Source organism: Poecilia reticulata, chromosome 16 (assembly GCF_904066995.2).
Source record: "Poecilia reticulata chromosome 16, P_reticulata-male-v2, whole genome shotgun sequence".
NCBI classification, from domain to species: Eukaryota; Metazoa; Chordata; class Actinopteri; order Cyprinodontiformes; family Poeciliidae; genus Poecilia; species Poecilia reticulata.
Window position 1 is genome coordinate 13,534,486 of NC_088845.1, and position 16,134 is coordinate 13,550,619.

Sequence of the window (16,134 nt, forward strand, 5' to 3'; positions counted from 1 at the left end):
AGTCCAGTTAACTAATTTTAAAATCAGTCATTAATCAATGCTTTACTAGAATCTACCTGTGATGCATGTGGCTATAGAGTCAGCGTAAAGTCCTGACTGAATGAAAATAATTATAACCTATTTATGTCACGTTAACGAAGAACAGCTGAAAACCTACCGGGTTCATCAACTGCGGTAGCAATTTGGCTCCAACTCCTCCCCTTGTCATTTCTATATTCTTTGCACGAAACGTTAAATAAATATTAATGTTGTTTCCACATATCATCTCCAATGTCCGCTGGACTTCAGGTTGCGCGTGTCAGCTGTTTGGGATTCCCCTCCGTAATTTCCCCTCAGAAAGCAGGAGGAGAATCCGTGCTTTCGAATTGGCTACCTGTCACATTCAGTGTTAAGCTCCCAGTCGGGAAAAACCCCTGATTTAGATCGGAGCGACCACGGCGATCTACTGCAGGATGATCGGTTAGATCGGCCAACGATCTAAGATTGTCATAAGGAGAAATAGGGGCAAAAAATGGTGCAGTGTGAACTATTGCATTAGGTAGTGGGATGTGCCGGTTTTCTCTATTTAAATCTAGTGATTACTGAAGGGCAATATAGTACACAGACTTCATAATCTACACTCTTTTGGTTGAATGCAGTATTTATTTCCACTTTGGCTTTATGTTGTTTAGTTTTTATTCAAGTATGTTTTTTGTTAATGGAGACTGAGAATCCATTTTATTTTTGGTTGTTTTGTTTATTTAGTTTATCAGTTCCAGTGTTACGTGTTATTTTGAAAATAAATATCAGGAAATCGCATGTATTATTAGTAATTTCCATTAAATCAGCGTCAAAAGGTCTTGAAACAATATTATCGTTTATCGCAATAATTTCTTTAGACAATTAATCGTTCAGCAAAATTTGTTATCGTGACAGGCCTAGTTGTAATCAAGTGGTAGTCATAGCACAGGGTTCCGTTGCAGTCTGTGAAAAAAAAGTTTAACTAATGTATTTCCCTGAATAGATGTAAAATACTCCACATTTAAAATCTTAAATGTCGCTTGCACTGTAGTTTTTTATGTACACTTTAAAAATACTCTAACAAGATGAGAGAACCATCAAGATAAATCTAAATTCACTTGCATTCCAGTTTGATTATTACATCAAGCTCATATCAGTTACTGGTAAAAGGTAGCTGATATCAGACTGATATTTCTGTCATGTTATCAGATAAAGTATTGATTTTCATTTTCTCCTCAGTTACATTCACATTTCATTCAGTATTTTTTTTCTCTGTAAATCTGTGCAGTGCTGGAATCGGTCGGACGGGTACCATCGTGGTGATTGATATGATCCTCGAGAGTATTGATACTCTAGGTAAAAAATTTAAAAAAAGAGTGGAAATAATCCTCGTTTCTGCTTATTTATTTTGTCCCTCTGTCTTCCTGACTGACGTCTTGATTTCCCTGCAGGTCTGGACTGCGACATAGACATCTCCAAATACATACAGATGGTGCGAGAGCAGCGCTCTGGCATGGTGCAGACCGAGGCTCAGTATAAGTTCATCTACCTGGCTGTTTCCGAGTACATACAGACCACTAAGGCCAAAGAGAGCGCCTCAAAGGTGAGACAGCTGGACGGAGGAGCGATATCGCTCCCCTTCGTCCTCTACGTGAGCCGACTGGTTCACTGCCAGCAGAGCGATACGCAATCAGAAGAGCTGAACGTTGACCCACTGAGACAAAACAATCGACCACAGACTCAGAAACCGCCGTGCAGCCTCTCTGTGTTTGACTAATTCTGTAACAGACGTGTCTGAAACACCCATGTTTGTCTCTTCCTCAGGAAACCGACACCGAGTATGGAAATCTGCAGCTCAAACACCAGCCAGCCAGCAGGAAGGTGTCAAAGTGAGTGAAGCAAATGGCTTTAAAACATTCACACCGGTCCTCTAAATGTCACACTGCCTCCCCGTTTTATTTAAAAACGTGACAGAGCGTGTTTAGGCTGAGGTTTGCTGCTGGTGGGAGGAGCTGAGCTGCAGACTGTGTGGGGGAACAGCAGGGGAGCCTGCAGCTGGACTTTGATATGGTCTTTTCTTCTTCTTTCTAAAAACCACAGTGCAGCAGTTTTCAATGCCAGGCACGCTGCTTGTAATAAGAGGTAGAGAAAACAATCATTTTAAAACTTTAAAGGGGATTTATTATTCAGAATTCACATTATGCATGACCTTTATTCTTGAATTATGATTTCAACTGCTCTTTAAAAACTACCCACTTGTTATTTGGCACTAAGTTAAGTCGCAATCAACAGCCACTGTGCCATCACCTACCAACAAAAGCAGAGCTCCAGCACATTTGGTCAGCTGGTTTTACCGCTGTATGCACTGTACAATGGCTGCTGGAAAAGACAAGTGTTTTCTTGGCAACTTAACATTCAGAAAGCACTTCTTGCAGAAACTTGCTGCATTCTTGTTGGTGTGCAGAAAGATGTTCAGTTCTTTAGTTGTGCATCTGTTTGCTGCCATTGTCATGTGTGAGTGTAAACGCTGAATTGGGGGCAGGGGGCAGTAGCAGCTAATTTGGATTTAAAGTGACAAGAGGCTCTAAAACAGCTCAGTATAACAGGAGCTCAAAATGGGCAGAACTGATCAGACTAAAATGTCATCATCTAAGAATAATTTAATGCAAAAAACTGTAATGAACATGTTTTGAGTAGGCCACAGAGCTATCCTAAGCTGCATAATAGTGACATAATGTTTACAGAATGTGGTATGTGAGCTGCAGTAAGTCTCTGAAGGTGTTTCTATGAGATGTGACTTTAATTGTCACCAATACGTGGAGGTACGGTCTGCGCTCTTCACTCGGTTCAAAATATAACCAGAAAACTTCAAAATGTGTCACACAGCAGTAAATTAATTTAAAATTTACCAAACAAACAGTAACAAAGGTTATTACAAAAATATTTTTGTACATGACATTTATAAAATCTTCTATGTTCAAAGTTACGCGCACATATTTTCAAACACGTAGAAGGACGTCTAAGCATTTTCTCCTCCATATGTGATGTTAACAGTGTAAACCCTTCCTGTTTTTCTTCCTTATAAATTCAGACATTTATATAAAGTAAGATCACTTAGCCTAAGCAACCCAAATGATGATGTCATGGCTTTGTAAGCTTCTGATAGGTTCATTTACAACTTTAGGCTCCAACCAGAGCATGGGTCTGCAAATTCAGTACACAATCTGCCAAAGAGGGGATTTAGTGTTGGTTCAGGTATGTGGAACAGGCACGCATCAGTAGAACTGGAGGACTGGAGATGCTAGTTTCAACACGAACGTTCAGCCATCATGTTGTTCTGGAAGGAGACGGGTTCTGTGACCCAGAATGCAATCTGTTTCCAGAACAGCTGCACTCGTTCATACAATTTAATAGTTTCATCGACGGGAAAGAAAATCTTCTCTGAAAAACGTACATTTAGATTATCTTTATAACTGTGATCCTCTTATTACCATTAAATCAATTCAAACTGGATGTTGTTTGCAGTTTTTAAGTGTCTAAAACAGTGATATTGAATATTTGTTTCAGTTTGTGAACTGTGAGATGAAAGCACTGACCCTTTGCACATGTACTTATTTATTTTGCATCTGTAGCTGCAATTTAAAAAACAATTCAGGTTGTCTTCATTGCACATGGGTCATGAGTGAGTCGGCCCATCTTAATGTTCCTCCTTAATAATCCGTTAAAGCACATTAGCTGACAGAATCTTTAATTATGTAATATAAAAACTTCCCTGCTGTTCTTTAGGTTACTCACCTGCAGGATTCACTGAAAGCAACAAGAAACTGAGCAGCAAAAAAGCCATTTGTCATTTTGAAAGAAAGACTTGTAGTAGAAAAGTGCATTTTGAGGAGGATTTTTCAGACTTTAACTTCTAACGCCTCCTCATTTCTAACACAGAGCCACTCATAACGCTGCTGCACCATATTCACTAATGTCACTGTTTTCAGTTGATATCCTTCATCCAGAAACTGGGGCAGTGCTTACTCTGTCCGCTCTGGTAAAACACGCAGTCAGTACTTTTACTTCCTCTTGCCTGTAGCTGCTGTTCCTCTGCGAACTGTGAGAACCAGAAGTTAAAAGAAGCTGCATCAGTTTACAGCCGAGCTAAAACTCTCAGACGGGTTGGTGGGCAGTCGAGCACACCCGTCATTCATAATGCTGCTTTTCATTAGACAAGCCAGCTCTGCTCCTCTGTGCCCAGTTTTTTGTTTTGTTTTTAGAGTGTAAGCAGTGTGTTTAAACACATGACTCGATGATTAATGTGTTGCTTCATTTTTATGTCAAGAGAAAAAGGGCCAACTGTAGTTCTGGGTTTTTGTCGTGTGCAAAAGAAGGTTTCCAACTTAAACGAGTTTAAATGTGTCATTTGCACTTATAGAAGGATCTGTGTATTAATGTGAAGTTTCAAAGGTTTAGAAAGATTTTATTACCTGTTCTGCAGGTGAAGGTATGTACAGTTCTGGTCAAATGCCAACATCATATTCTGTATACATAACTTAGACCTTTAAAGTATATAACTTTTACATACTTTTACAAGATAAATGTTATACATTTGTTGAAACTGTCAACATGTGGTGACAGTTTAATATGAGACAGATAATCTGTGAAAAGTTTGAGCTCCTCTGCCCACTCCCAGAGCCAGAAGGGGGGTCTTAACGCTGACAATCACAATCTTGTGTGACGCTGCCCAACTCACTAACCCCTCCCAGCTTGTTCTCTGCTATGCTGCAGCTAGCATAGCTCAAGCTAGTTAGCATGGTCTATAACAGCAGCTAAACTTTTTTCCTGTAAGTTGTTTTTACACCATTAGCAAATTTAGCAGCATGTACATGAGGTTGATTGACAGTACTGAGCCCTGCCTCCTGGCTCTGATTTCTTCAGGCGACAGTAGCAGTTCAGGTTGTAGGTGGAGGAAATTGATCTTTTCACAGATTCTGACTCGTAACAAACTGTCATGACGTAGTGATAATTTAAACAAATGTAAAAATAAAAGCATATTTATAAAAGTTATATTCTGCAGCTTTAAATGATTTATGTGAACAATTTATTTTGAAGGTGGAAATAATTTCAATGATTTAAAAAAACCTTGTTGCTGCAGTAGATTTTTTTTTCCTCATCTACACGGTTAAAATTTTACATGCAGGCTCACAAATATACATCAGCTAGTTCACAGTTATCTACTCTTCTGGAAGCTGCACTCTGACAACATGCTTCTAGCCATCAGGGTTTAAAATATTTTTTTAGAAGGCAAGTTTCCATACATACTACTTAATTTATCTTAATGAATCAAGATTTGGACATTGAGCTGTTAATCGTTTAACCATTATTTAAACAGGAAGTCAATGGAGATTTGGCCAAGAGGCAAACTGATGTTAATTTATGGCGAAGATGAATAGTTTTTTCCAAAACTTCACCGACTTTAGGTAATTTAAAACTACCACTATAGCCAGAAAACCCCAAAAAGCTGAATAAAAGATATCTTTAAGAAAACAATTTATTTGACCTTGAACGTGTTGATTTTGGAGAAAGGCCTTTTTTCTCTGTCTGGACTGTTTAGTCTATGGGTGAGATAAAACAGGTGTCACTGCGAGGCTTTCGTTAAGCCTCAGTGCTTCTGGATCGTTCCTGGACATTTAAGAGAGAGTTTGGGACGGATGAGCTTAATGGGTGACAAACAAGATTCTTTGCTGTGCAAACAAACCAGATACCATGTTTGTTTGTTCAATTGACTGAAAAGGGTTTTGTGACCTCTGAGCAGCTTAGTTGTTCATAAACAAGTGAGCAAAGTTCCAATTATCCAATTATAAACACACACTACATCCACACTGACCCAGTTGGAGCGCTCAGTAGTTGGCCGGCAGAGTTGATTTATTATTTTTCATGGATGGTTTGCTGTTCTGTTTTTGTTGGTATTCTCCTGCTCCTCTCTTTTTAACACCTCAAGAAATCAACGTTTGTTTTTGTGTTTTCCCAGGAACAAGGAGGACGTCTACGAGAATCTGTCGAAAGGAAAGAAGGATGTGAAAAAATCAAAGTCTGAGAAGAAAACGGGATCGGTGAAGAAAAAATAGACGACACGGGAGCGAGGTTTCTTAGTGTCATATTTATGCAGGCATGTTTTTGTTAAGGAAGTGGAGATCACTGAATATAAATTAACTGTTAAAAATGATATTTCATACAGCAAGTGAGTGGTTGGATTGAGTTTGTTGAAAATAAAAGCAGAATATGTGAAACGCGGCATCAGGAATAACGTTTGTTTATAAAGCTCCTTGTGATGTAATGGGGACCCGCAGAAAGAGTCGCCTTTTATCATTTACTGTTCAGTTTCTAATGCTGGAGTTTACAAACGAGTGTAAAGATATTAAAAAATAAATTCAGAAAAACCTCAAAAATGTGGAGTTTCGATTATGTTTATGCACAGGTTTTTCAAGTCCCACCATGGCACTGCAGTCAGGCTGAGTTGTGAAGTAAACTCTGAAACACAGCGACTCGTCTTTTTTTAGTCATTCTCCGGTTTTCCTACTGATGACCCGATCTCGACTTTAATCTTCATCTGCGAGACACACTGACCCGACATTTGAACCTAAACTGTGATGGCAATCGTAGGAGGCCACGATCAATTCACCAAATTAACGAGGTTCTGCAGCTGCACAACAAGCCCAAAGCATCACCCCTCCACCACCATGCTTAACGGGTGAGATAAGGGATCGTTCTGTGTTTCTTCTTTGGTTCATTTTCTAATACTTGTGTTGTTCTTTAGATTTGGAAACCAGCGTCATGCAGCCATATTTGTTTAGAAGATAAGAAATTCCACTCTGGTGACCTTTCCAAACAACTCGTCCTTGTTGAGTCTTTTTATAATTTGACTGCCATTAAAACCAACATTTAAAATACTGACTAGCATATGAAGTCTGATGTGGAACTATGGAGGGTCATGACCTTAGCAGACATCCAAGGTAGTGATAATTTAAACACTACCTTTATAACTGTGATCCTCTTATTGCCATTAAATAAGAGGATCACAGAGCATTGATCAAGATCAATGCTGACGTCTTCCCACCTTGGCATTTATGGGTTACTTTCTCCAAATTTAGAAGTTTACATAATTACTTTTTTTTTTACATTGTATGTTTTCTACTTTGTGGTGCTCCAATAAAAAGACACAAATCTACAGATTCCTAAGACAGCTCATGCAAAAAAGCAAAAAGAAACCCTACAGTCTGATCTGAGTAGTAATAATTCAACAGAAAACTGCTTGATGCTGCACTAAATTCCCTTACATTGTTCGTTTCAGCCATAAATCTTCCTTATTAGCGTTTTATAACTTGTTTGTTGATGGACTTTGATCTCTTGAATCCACCTGCCTGATAAAGACAATATATCACATGTGCGTGTCAAAGTTAAAGGAAACCTCAGCTTCCTGGTCATTAACACCTGGAACAACTGTAATAAAGGTCTATTTGATACTGTATAAAACAGTATCAAACGGTATAAAACAATTGTCATAGTTATTGAGCCTATTCATGAATAGAAATCTAGTTTATCGCACACAGAGGAGCGGTGTGCCAAGTGAAATCGGAAAAGCTGAGCTCCCTTATGAGAAAAGTAAATTAAAGGATCATCTAATTTGTCTAATTTCTGTCCTTAAGTCGCATCTCTGCCTCGTTTAGAGCCGACTGGGAAACGATTTCAGGTTCAAGAAAATTTCAGAAGCGACCTGGTGGTAAAGATGTAATAAACAATTTATATGACGTGTCTGTTATCAATGAACGCTGTTTATTTGTTACTAAGCAGTTTTCATTAGCCTCTACGTAAAAACAAACAACCCGTTTGTGATGGTTGTCGAATTTCCGAGCTCACCTGAACGCAGCATCATCCCTGCGTTAGTTAGAAAACGGGGCATGAACCTCCCACTGCATGCAGATAACTCCCAGCCTAAACTCTCTGTGTTATTCACCGCTGCTCTCCTCAGGTTTAAAACAGATTAGAGTTGCTGCAGACCTTTCGCTTTGGTTCATCGGAGAACATTGCCGCGTCCTTAAATCCCGCTCAACAGGGGGAAAAAAAAACTTTCAATTTTTACGCCCAAATCCGCCCAAAGGGCGTTCTTCTACGAAAAGGTTACGCAAGAGAAAGTGATATCTACTGGGGAGGCTCGATTGGAGGAAAAAAAAAAAAAAAACGGGAACAAAGAAGAGCACATATTGAAGTTTCACAAGGAGCAACAGGAAAAATGTCTAAAACCAATTACACTGGGACGTATCATATGGTGGAGCAGGACAACATGGATACCTATCTGGCGGCTTTAGGTATGTTTTTATTAATACTTTCACATTAAAGATAAAACAAAGCGGATACTATGACACTACACTGTTGCTGCTTTTATTTTAATCAGGTGTGTGTGTATTTGTTACGTGTTGCATGTGAGATAATCTGTTAGGATAATGTTTAAAGGCTGATTTGGTGATGGGGACCATCTTCATTCACAGACAGCCCATTAGTGGGATGAAATCACCATCTTGTCCTCTGCATGACCCCAAACTCACACACTCACATTGTGTGTGTTTGTGCACTTCATTCACAAAGCTCTTCTTTAACACATGCAATTTGAATTTTAATGCTTTGATCTACAATGATGGCCTTTGTAGTTAGTTATCTTAAAAAATACCAAGAGTAATTTTCTCCCAAAAAATCTCAAAGTTTGAAAAGCTGAACATTTGCTGGAAAAAAAAACTTTAAAAATTTTAGATTAATGTTAAAAATGTTCTTGGAAAAAAAAAATTTCTGAGTTTGAGTAGTCAAAAGTTTGCTGGGAAAAAGAAATCTGAAATTTTGAGGTTAATCCCAGAAATTTTGCAGAAAGAATTTATTACATTGAAAAGTACAAAAAATGGTTATAAATATATAACAAGAAATCTTAAACTTAATCTCGAAAACAGGCTAGAAAAAAACATGGGAATTTTTTTAAGATTAATCTCAGAATTTTTGAGTTTTCTGAATCAAATTTTCACCTTTTGAAACTCAGAAATGTTTTTTTTTTTTTTTAGATTGGTATTAAAAGTTCTGTTTTTTTCTGGCAAATTTTTTGATTTTCAAACAAATTTCTTTATGTTTTTCTATAAAATGAAAACATCTTTGTCAGGGATATACTCCTTATTTTTCTATCCCTAATAAGCTGTGGTTAACATTTCTCTCCCCAGATATTAATTTCGCCCTGAGGAAGATTGTGTGTCTGCTGAAACCCACTAAGGAGATCACCCACGACGTGGCCACGGGGGTCATGAAGATCCGAACCCTCACCACTTTCAAGAACTTCAACATGGACTTCACCATCGGGAAAGAGTTCACGGAGGACCTGGGACCCGTGGACGGCCGTACCTGCCAGGTGTGTGTCTGGGCGTGTCTTTGAGTCAATGTTACCTGCTGCTGAAATGTTGCTTTGTGTGTGAAATTCCTCAGGATAATCATCCCACCTGAAACCGCAGTCTGGTATTTACAGCTCTTTCTATTCAAACTACTTGATCCTTTGTGTGACAGAACAACAGAACATTGGGGGAGTGGAAGCAAAAAATTACATGGTTTTCAACATTTTCTTACCTTTTGCTGGAATTACAGCTTTAGTATCTTTTAAGTGTCTCTGCTGGATTTGTACAAATCCTAACTTTCCCCCCATAGCTCAAGCTCAAACAAATTGAATTGAGAAACATACATTTTTAAGAAATCCCACATGTTCCCCCATATTTTCTTATTTCAATAAGGAATTTATTTGTTTATTTGCATAGTTTAATGCATTTCTAATATTGAATAAAAAAAAGTTTAAGTGGTTAAATGAAAAATCTCATCAGAATAATCTTAAGATTCATAGATTCCTTAAATCATTACTTGCTAACCTGCCTCTCCATCCTTGTTGCAGAAAATCACCCCCACAGCATGATGCTACCGCCACCATGTTTCACAATGGGGATAAAAATGCTTTTTATTTTTCAGGTCAAACATCTGGCATGCGTCCATTCTGCTATATGTTTGCTTCATGCTCTAAAATATGTTAAGGAAACTTTAAATAAGGCTTTCATGGCATGATGCTGCCACTGCCAGGGTTCAGATAATGTCTTATGCCACACATTGTATTTTAAATGTTCAAAGCCAGTAGATATTAAGAAAAATACATTTAAAATAAGCTAGTTTTAAAACTTAACATGTTTTGATTGAAATAGCCTAATTATAGTTTTAAAATGTATAACTTATTCTGGCCTATTGACCTTTATTTTACCTGTAGTTAAAGCAGATTGTTTGCCAAGATCTCTGATCTGCCCTTTGTCTGTCTGGGAAACAATCAGTAGGAAGTTCCAACATTTCACACTGATCCATGAAACAGCAGGGGTTCGGAGAAGCTCTCCTTAGACAATGGGAGCAAATAGCTTTAGAGAGAGGGTCAGAGTCAGGTCCTGGTTGGATGAGCAAAAGATACGCCTTATTTGAATAAATTAAAGAAAAGGAGATAAAACTTTCCACACAGAGTAACAAATCAGATTTGCGCTTGCAATTCTCCAAAGACGTCTTTGCTGGTTTTTTTTTCGTTTCCATCTTTTGTCTTTTTCCTTTTCTCAGGTAAATTCAAGTGTTGTCTGTGCTCTGAGTTTTCTGATGTTGTGTGATGTGCTCTTCTGGTGGTAGTATGCATCTGTCTGGAATAAATGCTGATTATTGTGACGCTGTCATCTCTGTGTGGCTTTTGTTTCCACGCATGGAATCGTTGAATCCGGGAGCACAAGAGAAAATAACGAGCCAGAAGTTAATGATTGTATTCTCTTAACATTATACCAAACTTGCAGCTGTAGTAGATATCAAACATATCAGGTTTTGATTTCAGCAAATACTGAAAACCTTTTATGTCCACTACTCATTTGTGTTGTTAAAAACACAATTAAATACTTTGACATTTGCAAACCGCCAACCAGCTGCAGAAAGCAGTACAAGGACTTGGATCAAACACTTTTAACCCTCTTTATGTGTAAATAACTGCATGAATTTAGGAGATTTCTCTAACTTGTGTTCTTTTTCAGACTACAGTGAACTGGGAAGGAGACAAACTTGTTTGCGTACAGAAAGGAGAGAAAGAGGGACGAGGCTGGACCCACTGGCTGGAGGGCAACAAGCTCCATTTGGTGAGGATGTGTGGGGCTGCAGATGTGGGAGAGGGACAGAGGAAAGAGCCGGAACAAGGAAAGTTGAAGCCTGAAAAGGGAAAAAAAATGATGCTGCAATTGATATGCATAACAAAGGAAGTCATGCAAACAAGGCGAGTTATTCATTGCCCGTCTTTGCAGCACGATCGTTTCCTAACAGGGTTTCATTCCCTAAATAGATTCAAATCTTCCGAAGAATTTCAAACAATCAGCATTGTTCTGCTAATGCCTTTGTTGCAATTAGGACAAAACAACGCGTTGCTGACGCTAAACTCGGCAGAGAGTTGGGAAAGAAATGCCGGTGAGGATCAAGATTTAAGTTGCTGGGTTTTAGAGGTTGAACCCAGCAGGAGAGGGGAACAGCGATTTGTTAAGAAAAGGAGGGAGGGGGAGGGAGGAAAAGATGAGTGCGCGGTGAAAAGAGAGGGTGACGGATTAAGGGGTCAGAAAAGGAAGAGTATCGCTCATTTAGCTGCCCTTCAATTCGCCAAAAGAGCTGCGTCTCCATTACAAATGTGCGCAAATCTTTGTCGATATTCTGCTGATGTAGAAAAAGCACCATTTCGCAATTGCGGTTTTTCTATTAAGTAATAAATACAATTAAAATCACACGTAAATAAGCTTAAGTTTACGTGAGAAGCCCTTAAAAATCATGGCAGCGACGGATGTAAAGAGTACAGTGATTCAGAATTCAAAGATGTCGCCAGCGCTCATCAGCCGTTGACGTCGGAGTGACAAGCCGCTACGTTTGAGGGAAATTGGAGGTTTTAAAGAGATTCGACACTTTATGCCCCTCCCCTCAAAACACAAAGCAGAAACAAACCATCACCCCCAGCTACTTCCTGTCGACTTCTTCGTCCTTCTCGTCAGTGGTAACGTCCGGGTGTTTTGGCACTGTCGATCACGTGACTCGTGTGACGTGGAAAAAAAGTGTTTCCATTGCAGTATTTTTTTCAATGCGGCCGAAAAACGATCTCATCCTAGCGCTAAAACTTTTCTTTCATATTTTGTTTTTAGCAGATTTATTTTCGTAATTCTAAATGGCCCAGTTCTGTGGTTCATGAAAACGCAGCTGCTGCTTTACTGACCCCCTCTTCCATCTCTTCTCTGCAGGAGATGAGAGTTCTAGGCATCGTTGCCAAGCAAGTCTTCCAGAAGGCCAATTGAAGTCGCTGCAAATCTACTGCAGCACACAGCCTGGTTTTAAAGTAGACGGTACAAGAACTGAATCATGTCTATAGCACTTTTATTACAATCATAAAACTGTTCAAAGATCACAATGACACTATAAACACTGTTGAACATATGTTCAGTGTGATGGTATTTAGAGAGTCGAAGACCCCCCCCCAAACAAAAATGAAATAAAAGAACATGTAAACATTCCCAAGTTGTTAACTCATATTGCATAGCAAATCTTATGGTTGTCATGGTTTGCTTATGCATCTACATTATGTTACAATATAATTAACAATGTCTGGTACTATTACAGTATATCTGTACACTTTTTATGCATTATAAATACTGAAAATCTGTGGTTGAAATTGGTAAAATCTACATTGCAAGGTACAGTAATGTCAGTGATCTAACAAATATAATACAAGTTCAATTGGACATCCTTAGAAAAATAAATCATACTCTGCTTTCAAAGTTGTAAAAAAGAAAATAAAAAAGGTGAATACTTTTTTCAGCTCTTCAACAGAGCAACAGCATAAAGACGACACATCGAATGGTAAAATGAAGACATTCATCCTCATTTTCCGATTTTTAAAACATGGCCTGAAAGACTAACACACATTTAATGTTCTTGTAGCTAATTAGACTAATTGTTGAAGCAATAGTCCAAGGTGTCAGAAGCAAGGTTCTGTTAAATGTTAGAAAGATTTAATATCTTACCTGCTGCCGCTAAATCTCATCTTCATTAAGTATTAATCCAGATTAGTTGGATTTGGACTCTGAAGCTAACATCTGTTCTGCGGGCCAAGACCAAACCTGATTTCTAGCCTCTTACAACAGTAAAATCTCAAATATTGGATCTTTGCATTGTGAAGTAAATTAGACAAAAGCTGATGATTATTTATACAAGAAATGGTGTCAAGAGGCAGTGCGCCCTGTAATGATCTAGGGCAAAGGTTCCCAGTCAGAGGAACTAATTTATAGAAAAATTTGACTGTTTAAAATCCAGCTTTCATCTGTTCTTATGTTTCAATGCTAACATGAATGTAATAAAAATAAAAAATAAAAAAACAGTTTTTTCCACATAAGTGACTGTCAGTGGGGCCAAACTATTGCCGTCACACAGTTTTTACAAGCCTATACTTTGTCATTTACTACATATAGTTTATTATCTTCAAAAGCAGTGATTGCTTCTCAGCAAATAAATTTGATCTAAAAACGGTAAAGGTCTTGTATTCTACTACATTTTTAATTCAATTATTTAAATTGAAGTTGTTTTTGCTCACAACATGATTTCCATAATCTGAACAAACCTCTTTAACTTGTATTTAAAAATAGTTTAGCTTAATATCTTGTTAAAGTTGTTTTATTATGTATCGGTCTCTCTTCTTTTAGCACAATCTGAGATTTTTGTTATTTTCACACTAAACACTGGCGGGCATTAAGTTTACAAAATCAGAAATATCAAAATAAAAGCTGGTTTTCCAAAATAAAAGATTCTATTTTGGATCTTTGTGCAGTTCACTATAGTTCGTTTCCTAAGTTCACTATAAAGTTTTTAAAGTTGGATTTGTTTTAAGGTGGTCAAAGTTCACTTCTTCATTTCTTAGACCAGCCATTAGCTAGATCTTCTAGGACCAACCAAATCTGGGTTTGTATTAAATGAAAAAGCCATTAAATATATCTGTCTGAGGTGAGACATTGGCTGCTTCTAACTGTTTAACAGAACCTTCTGGCTAAAATGTCTGAAAATATGAAGAAAATGTTGTTAATCTGTCAATGAGTCCAAGTTTTCACCATGAACTCTTTCAGGATTCATAATCAGGAATAGGAAGACATTTTCATTAATTTGAAAAATTAACTTCCTGGAGTTTTGTAACAAAGATTAATCTCATTTATTCCTGTAATAAAATGCATCAGATATAACATACAAGACGCTGCCCCTGTACTGCTGACTGTTAATCATAATATTTAGATGAGCTGTGATTAATCCCATTTTTGCTGTTTCACAGTCTTTTTGTGTCTTGGCTGAATTTTGAACAAAATCATATTATTACAATAACAAATCATACGAAAAGTAAAACAAACTTCATTTAGTGCCTCATGCATGTCCACACCTCTGTTTCTCATTTCATCAAGTGCTGATATGTAATTACAGTTCAGTCTGTTTGGGATTGTATGAAGGAGAATGTTTGAAAAACAATAAAGTCCATGGCAAAGATCTAGATAGTCTATTCCAGACTGTGTTTGTTTTTTTTTTTACTGTAATTATCAGTTTTTTCCTGTTATGTGGAGCTTAATCCCTCTTACGAAGCAGAATCTGCTGTTTTCACTTAGAATTTTTTTTTTTTTGCACAAACTGAAGTTCCCACCAAAGTCCTGTAGGGGGCAGCAAACTATCAGCCATACTAAACTCTACTGAGAGGAAAATCTTCTCAAGGTTTACAAACAGTACTTGACATATCACTGAGCCAGCAGTGGCTCCGTCAGTGTCCCACTCTTGTGTTTTATTTTATGTTTTTTTTATGTCCCACACCACTCGTCCTCCTGGGGCTCCGAGTACGACCTGCAGAAGGCGCTGCTGAGGGGGTATATTGAGCTGCAGTTGGTTTGTTCGGGTTCAATGAAAGAGACGGAGGGCTTCAGCGGAGTTATGGGAGTGCTGATGTCCAAGCTGTCCGATATGCTGCGAATGATCGAACCGTCATCTGAGGAAAACGACAGAATCAATCAATCATGAGAATGGACATCGTTCAAGCTAGCTTGTCATGAATGCTAAGGCTAGTTAGCATAGCCACCGCTGTCGCCGGATAAACGGTTCCCCTGTAACGGTAAGTTGTTTAACTGCTCATTAGCGATTATCTGTCTCATACTATCACAATATGGTGACAGTTTCAACAAATATTGAAAAAGGATATTCCATATACTGCGACAGACTGGCGACCTGTCCAGGGTGAACCCCGCTTCTCGCCCGGAACGTTAGCTGGAGATGGGCACCAGCAACCCGTGTAAAGAAAATGGATGGATGGATGGTCTATATAGAAGTTGTGGAAATGTCTTAAAGTAAATTTAAACCAAGACGAGGAAATATCAGCAAAAAACTCCACAATTATTCATATTAAATAAATTATATTGTTAAAAAGGGAAGGGAAACATGCTATATACACAGGGTTATGTTTTAAGTCTTTATTTCAGTAAATTATGATAATTTTCTTGTTTATGGCACATGAAAACATAAGATTAGAAAGATTACATCAGACTAATTAAATACATGTTAAATGTGTATTTAAAGTGAGCTGAATACACAGCTCACTTTAAGGTGAGCTGTGTTTTTAGCATGAAGTCATTAAATCAAACCAAAATGATGAATGATTGCTGTATATTTATGATGGTAGAGCATAATGCCATATATTGAAAATACAATCATAATGTATAAAAAAAATCTGCATACCAGGCTGTAAAAACAAAAACTGACCATATAAATACAATAATTGAAAGTTGTTATTACACATATTTTAAAAATCCTAATGTTACTCAAGGTTTTCCCCAGAAAACTTGCTAAGGCCAGTGGTATAGTGCTCAGAAAATCATCATAATTAACAGAAATTAAGGCTCGAAAACATCAATCTAACTGATAATGTTTCATTTTGTGAATTGATTAAATAAATGAAGTTTTTAACAATGGTGTAATTTACTGAATTGCTCTGTGTTGGTGTATATATCTATTTTTATT

At 37.8% G+C, this 16,134-nt stretch overlaps 2 protein-coding genes across 4 annotated transcripts in view; both read left to right on the top strand.

Moving 5' to 3' along the window:
- The window catches only part of ptpn6 (protein tyrosine phosphatase non-receptor type 6), a 34,216-nt gene extending 25,989 nt beyond the window's left edge, over positions 1–8,227 (top strand). For all 3 annotated transcript variants that reach the window (XM_081597326.1, XM_008431426.3, XM_017309240.2), the window contains 4 exons: positions 1,289–1,356; positions 1,452–1,603; positions 1,825–1,889; positions 6,017–8,227. In XM_081597326.1, the coding sequence (XP_081453452.1) occupies positions 1,289–1,356; positions 1,452–1,603; positions 1,825–1,889; positions 6,017–6,113 (382 nt within the window). In that variant the 3' untranslated portion in view covers positions 6,114–8,227. The remainder of the gene's footprint in view (positions 1–1,288; positions 1,357–1,451; positions 1,604–1,824; positions 1,890–6,016) is intronic.
- Positions 8,219–14,626, top strand: rbp5 (retinol binding protein 1a, cellular). The gene is made up of 4 exons (XM_008431427.3): positions 8,219–8,351; positions 9,243–9,427; positions 11,106–11,207; positions 12,342–14,626. Exons 1-4 carry the CDS (start codon positions 8,276–8,278, stop codon positions 12,393–12,395), a joined length of 417 nt encoding a protein of 138 aa, XP_008429649.1. The 5' UTR covers positions 8,219–8,275; the 3' UTR covers positions 12,396–14,626.
- The last annotated feature ends 1,508 nt before the right edge of the window (positions 14,627–16,134 follow it).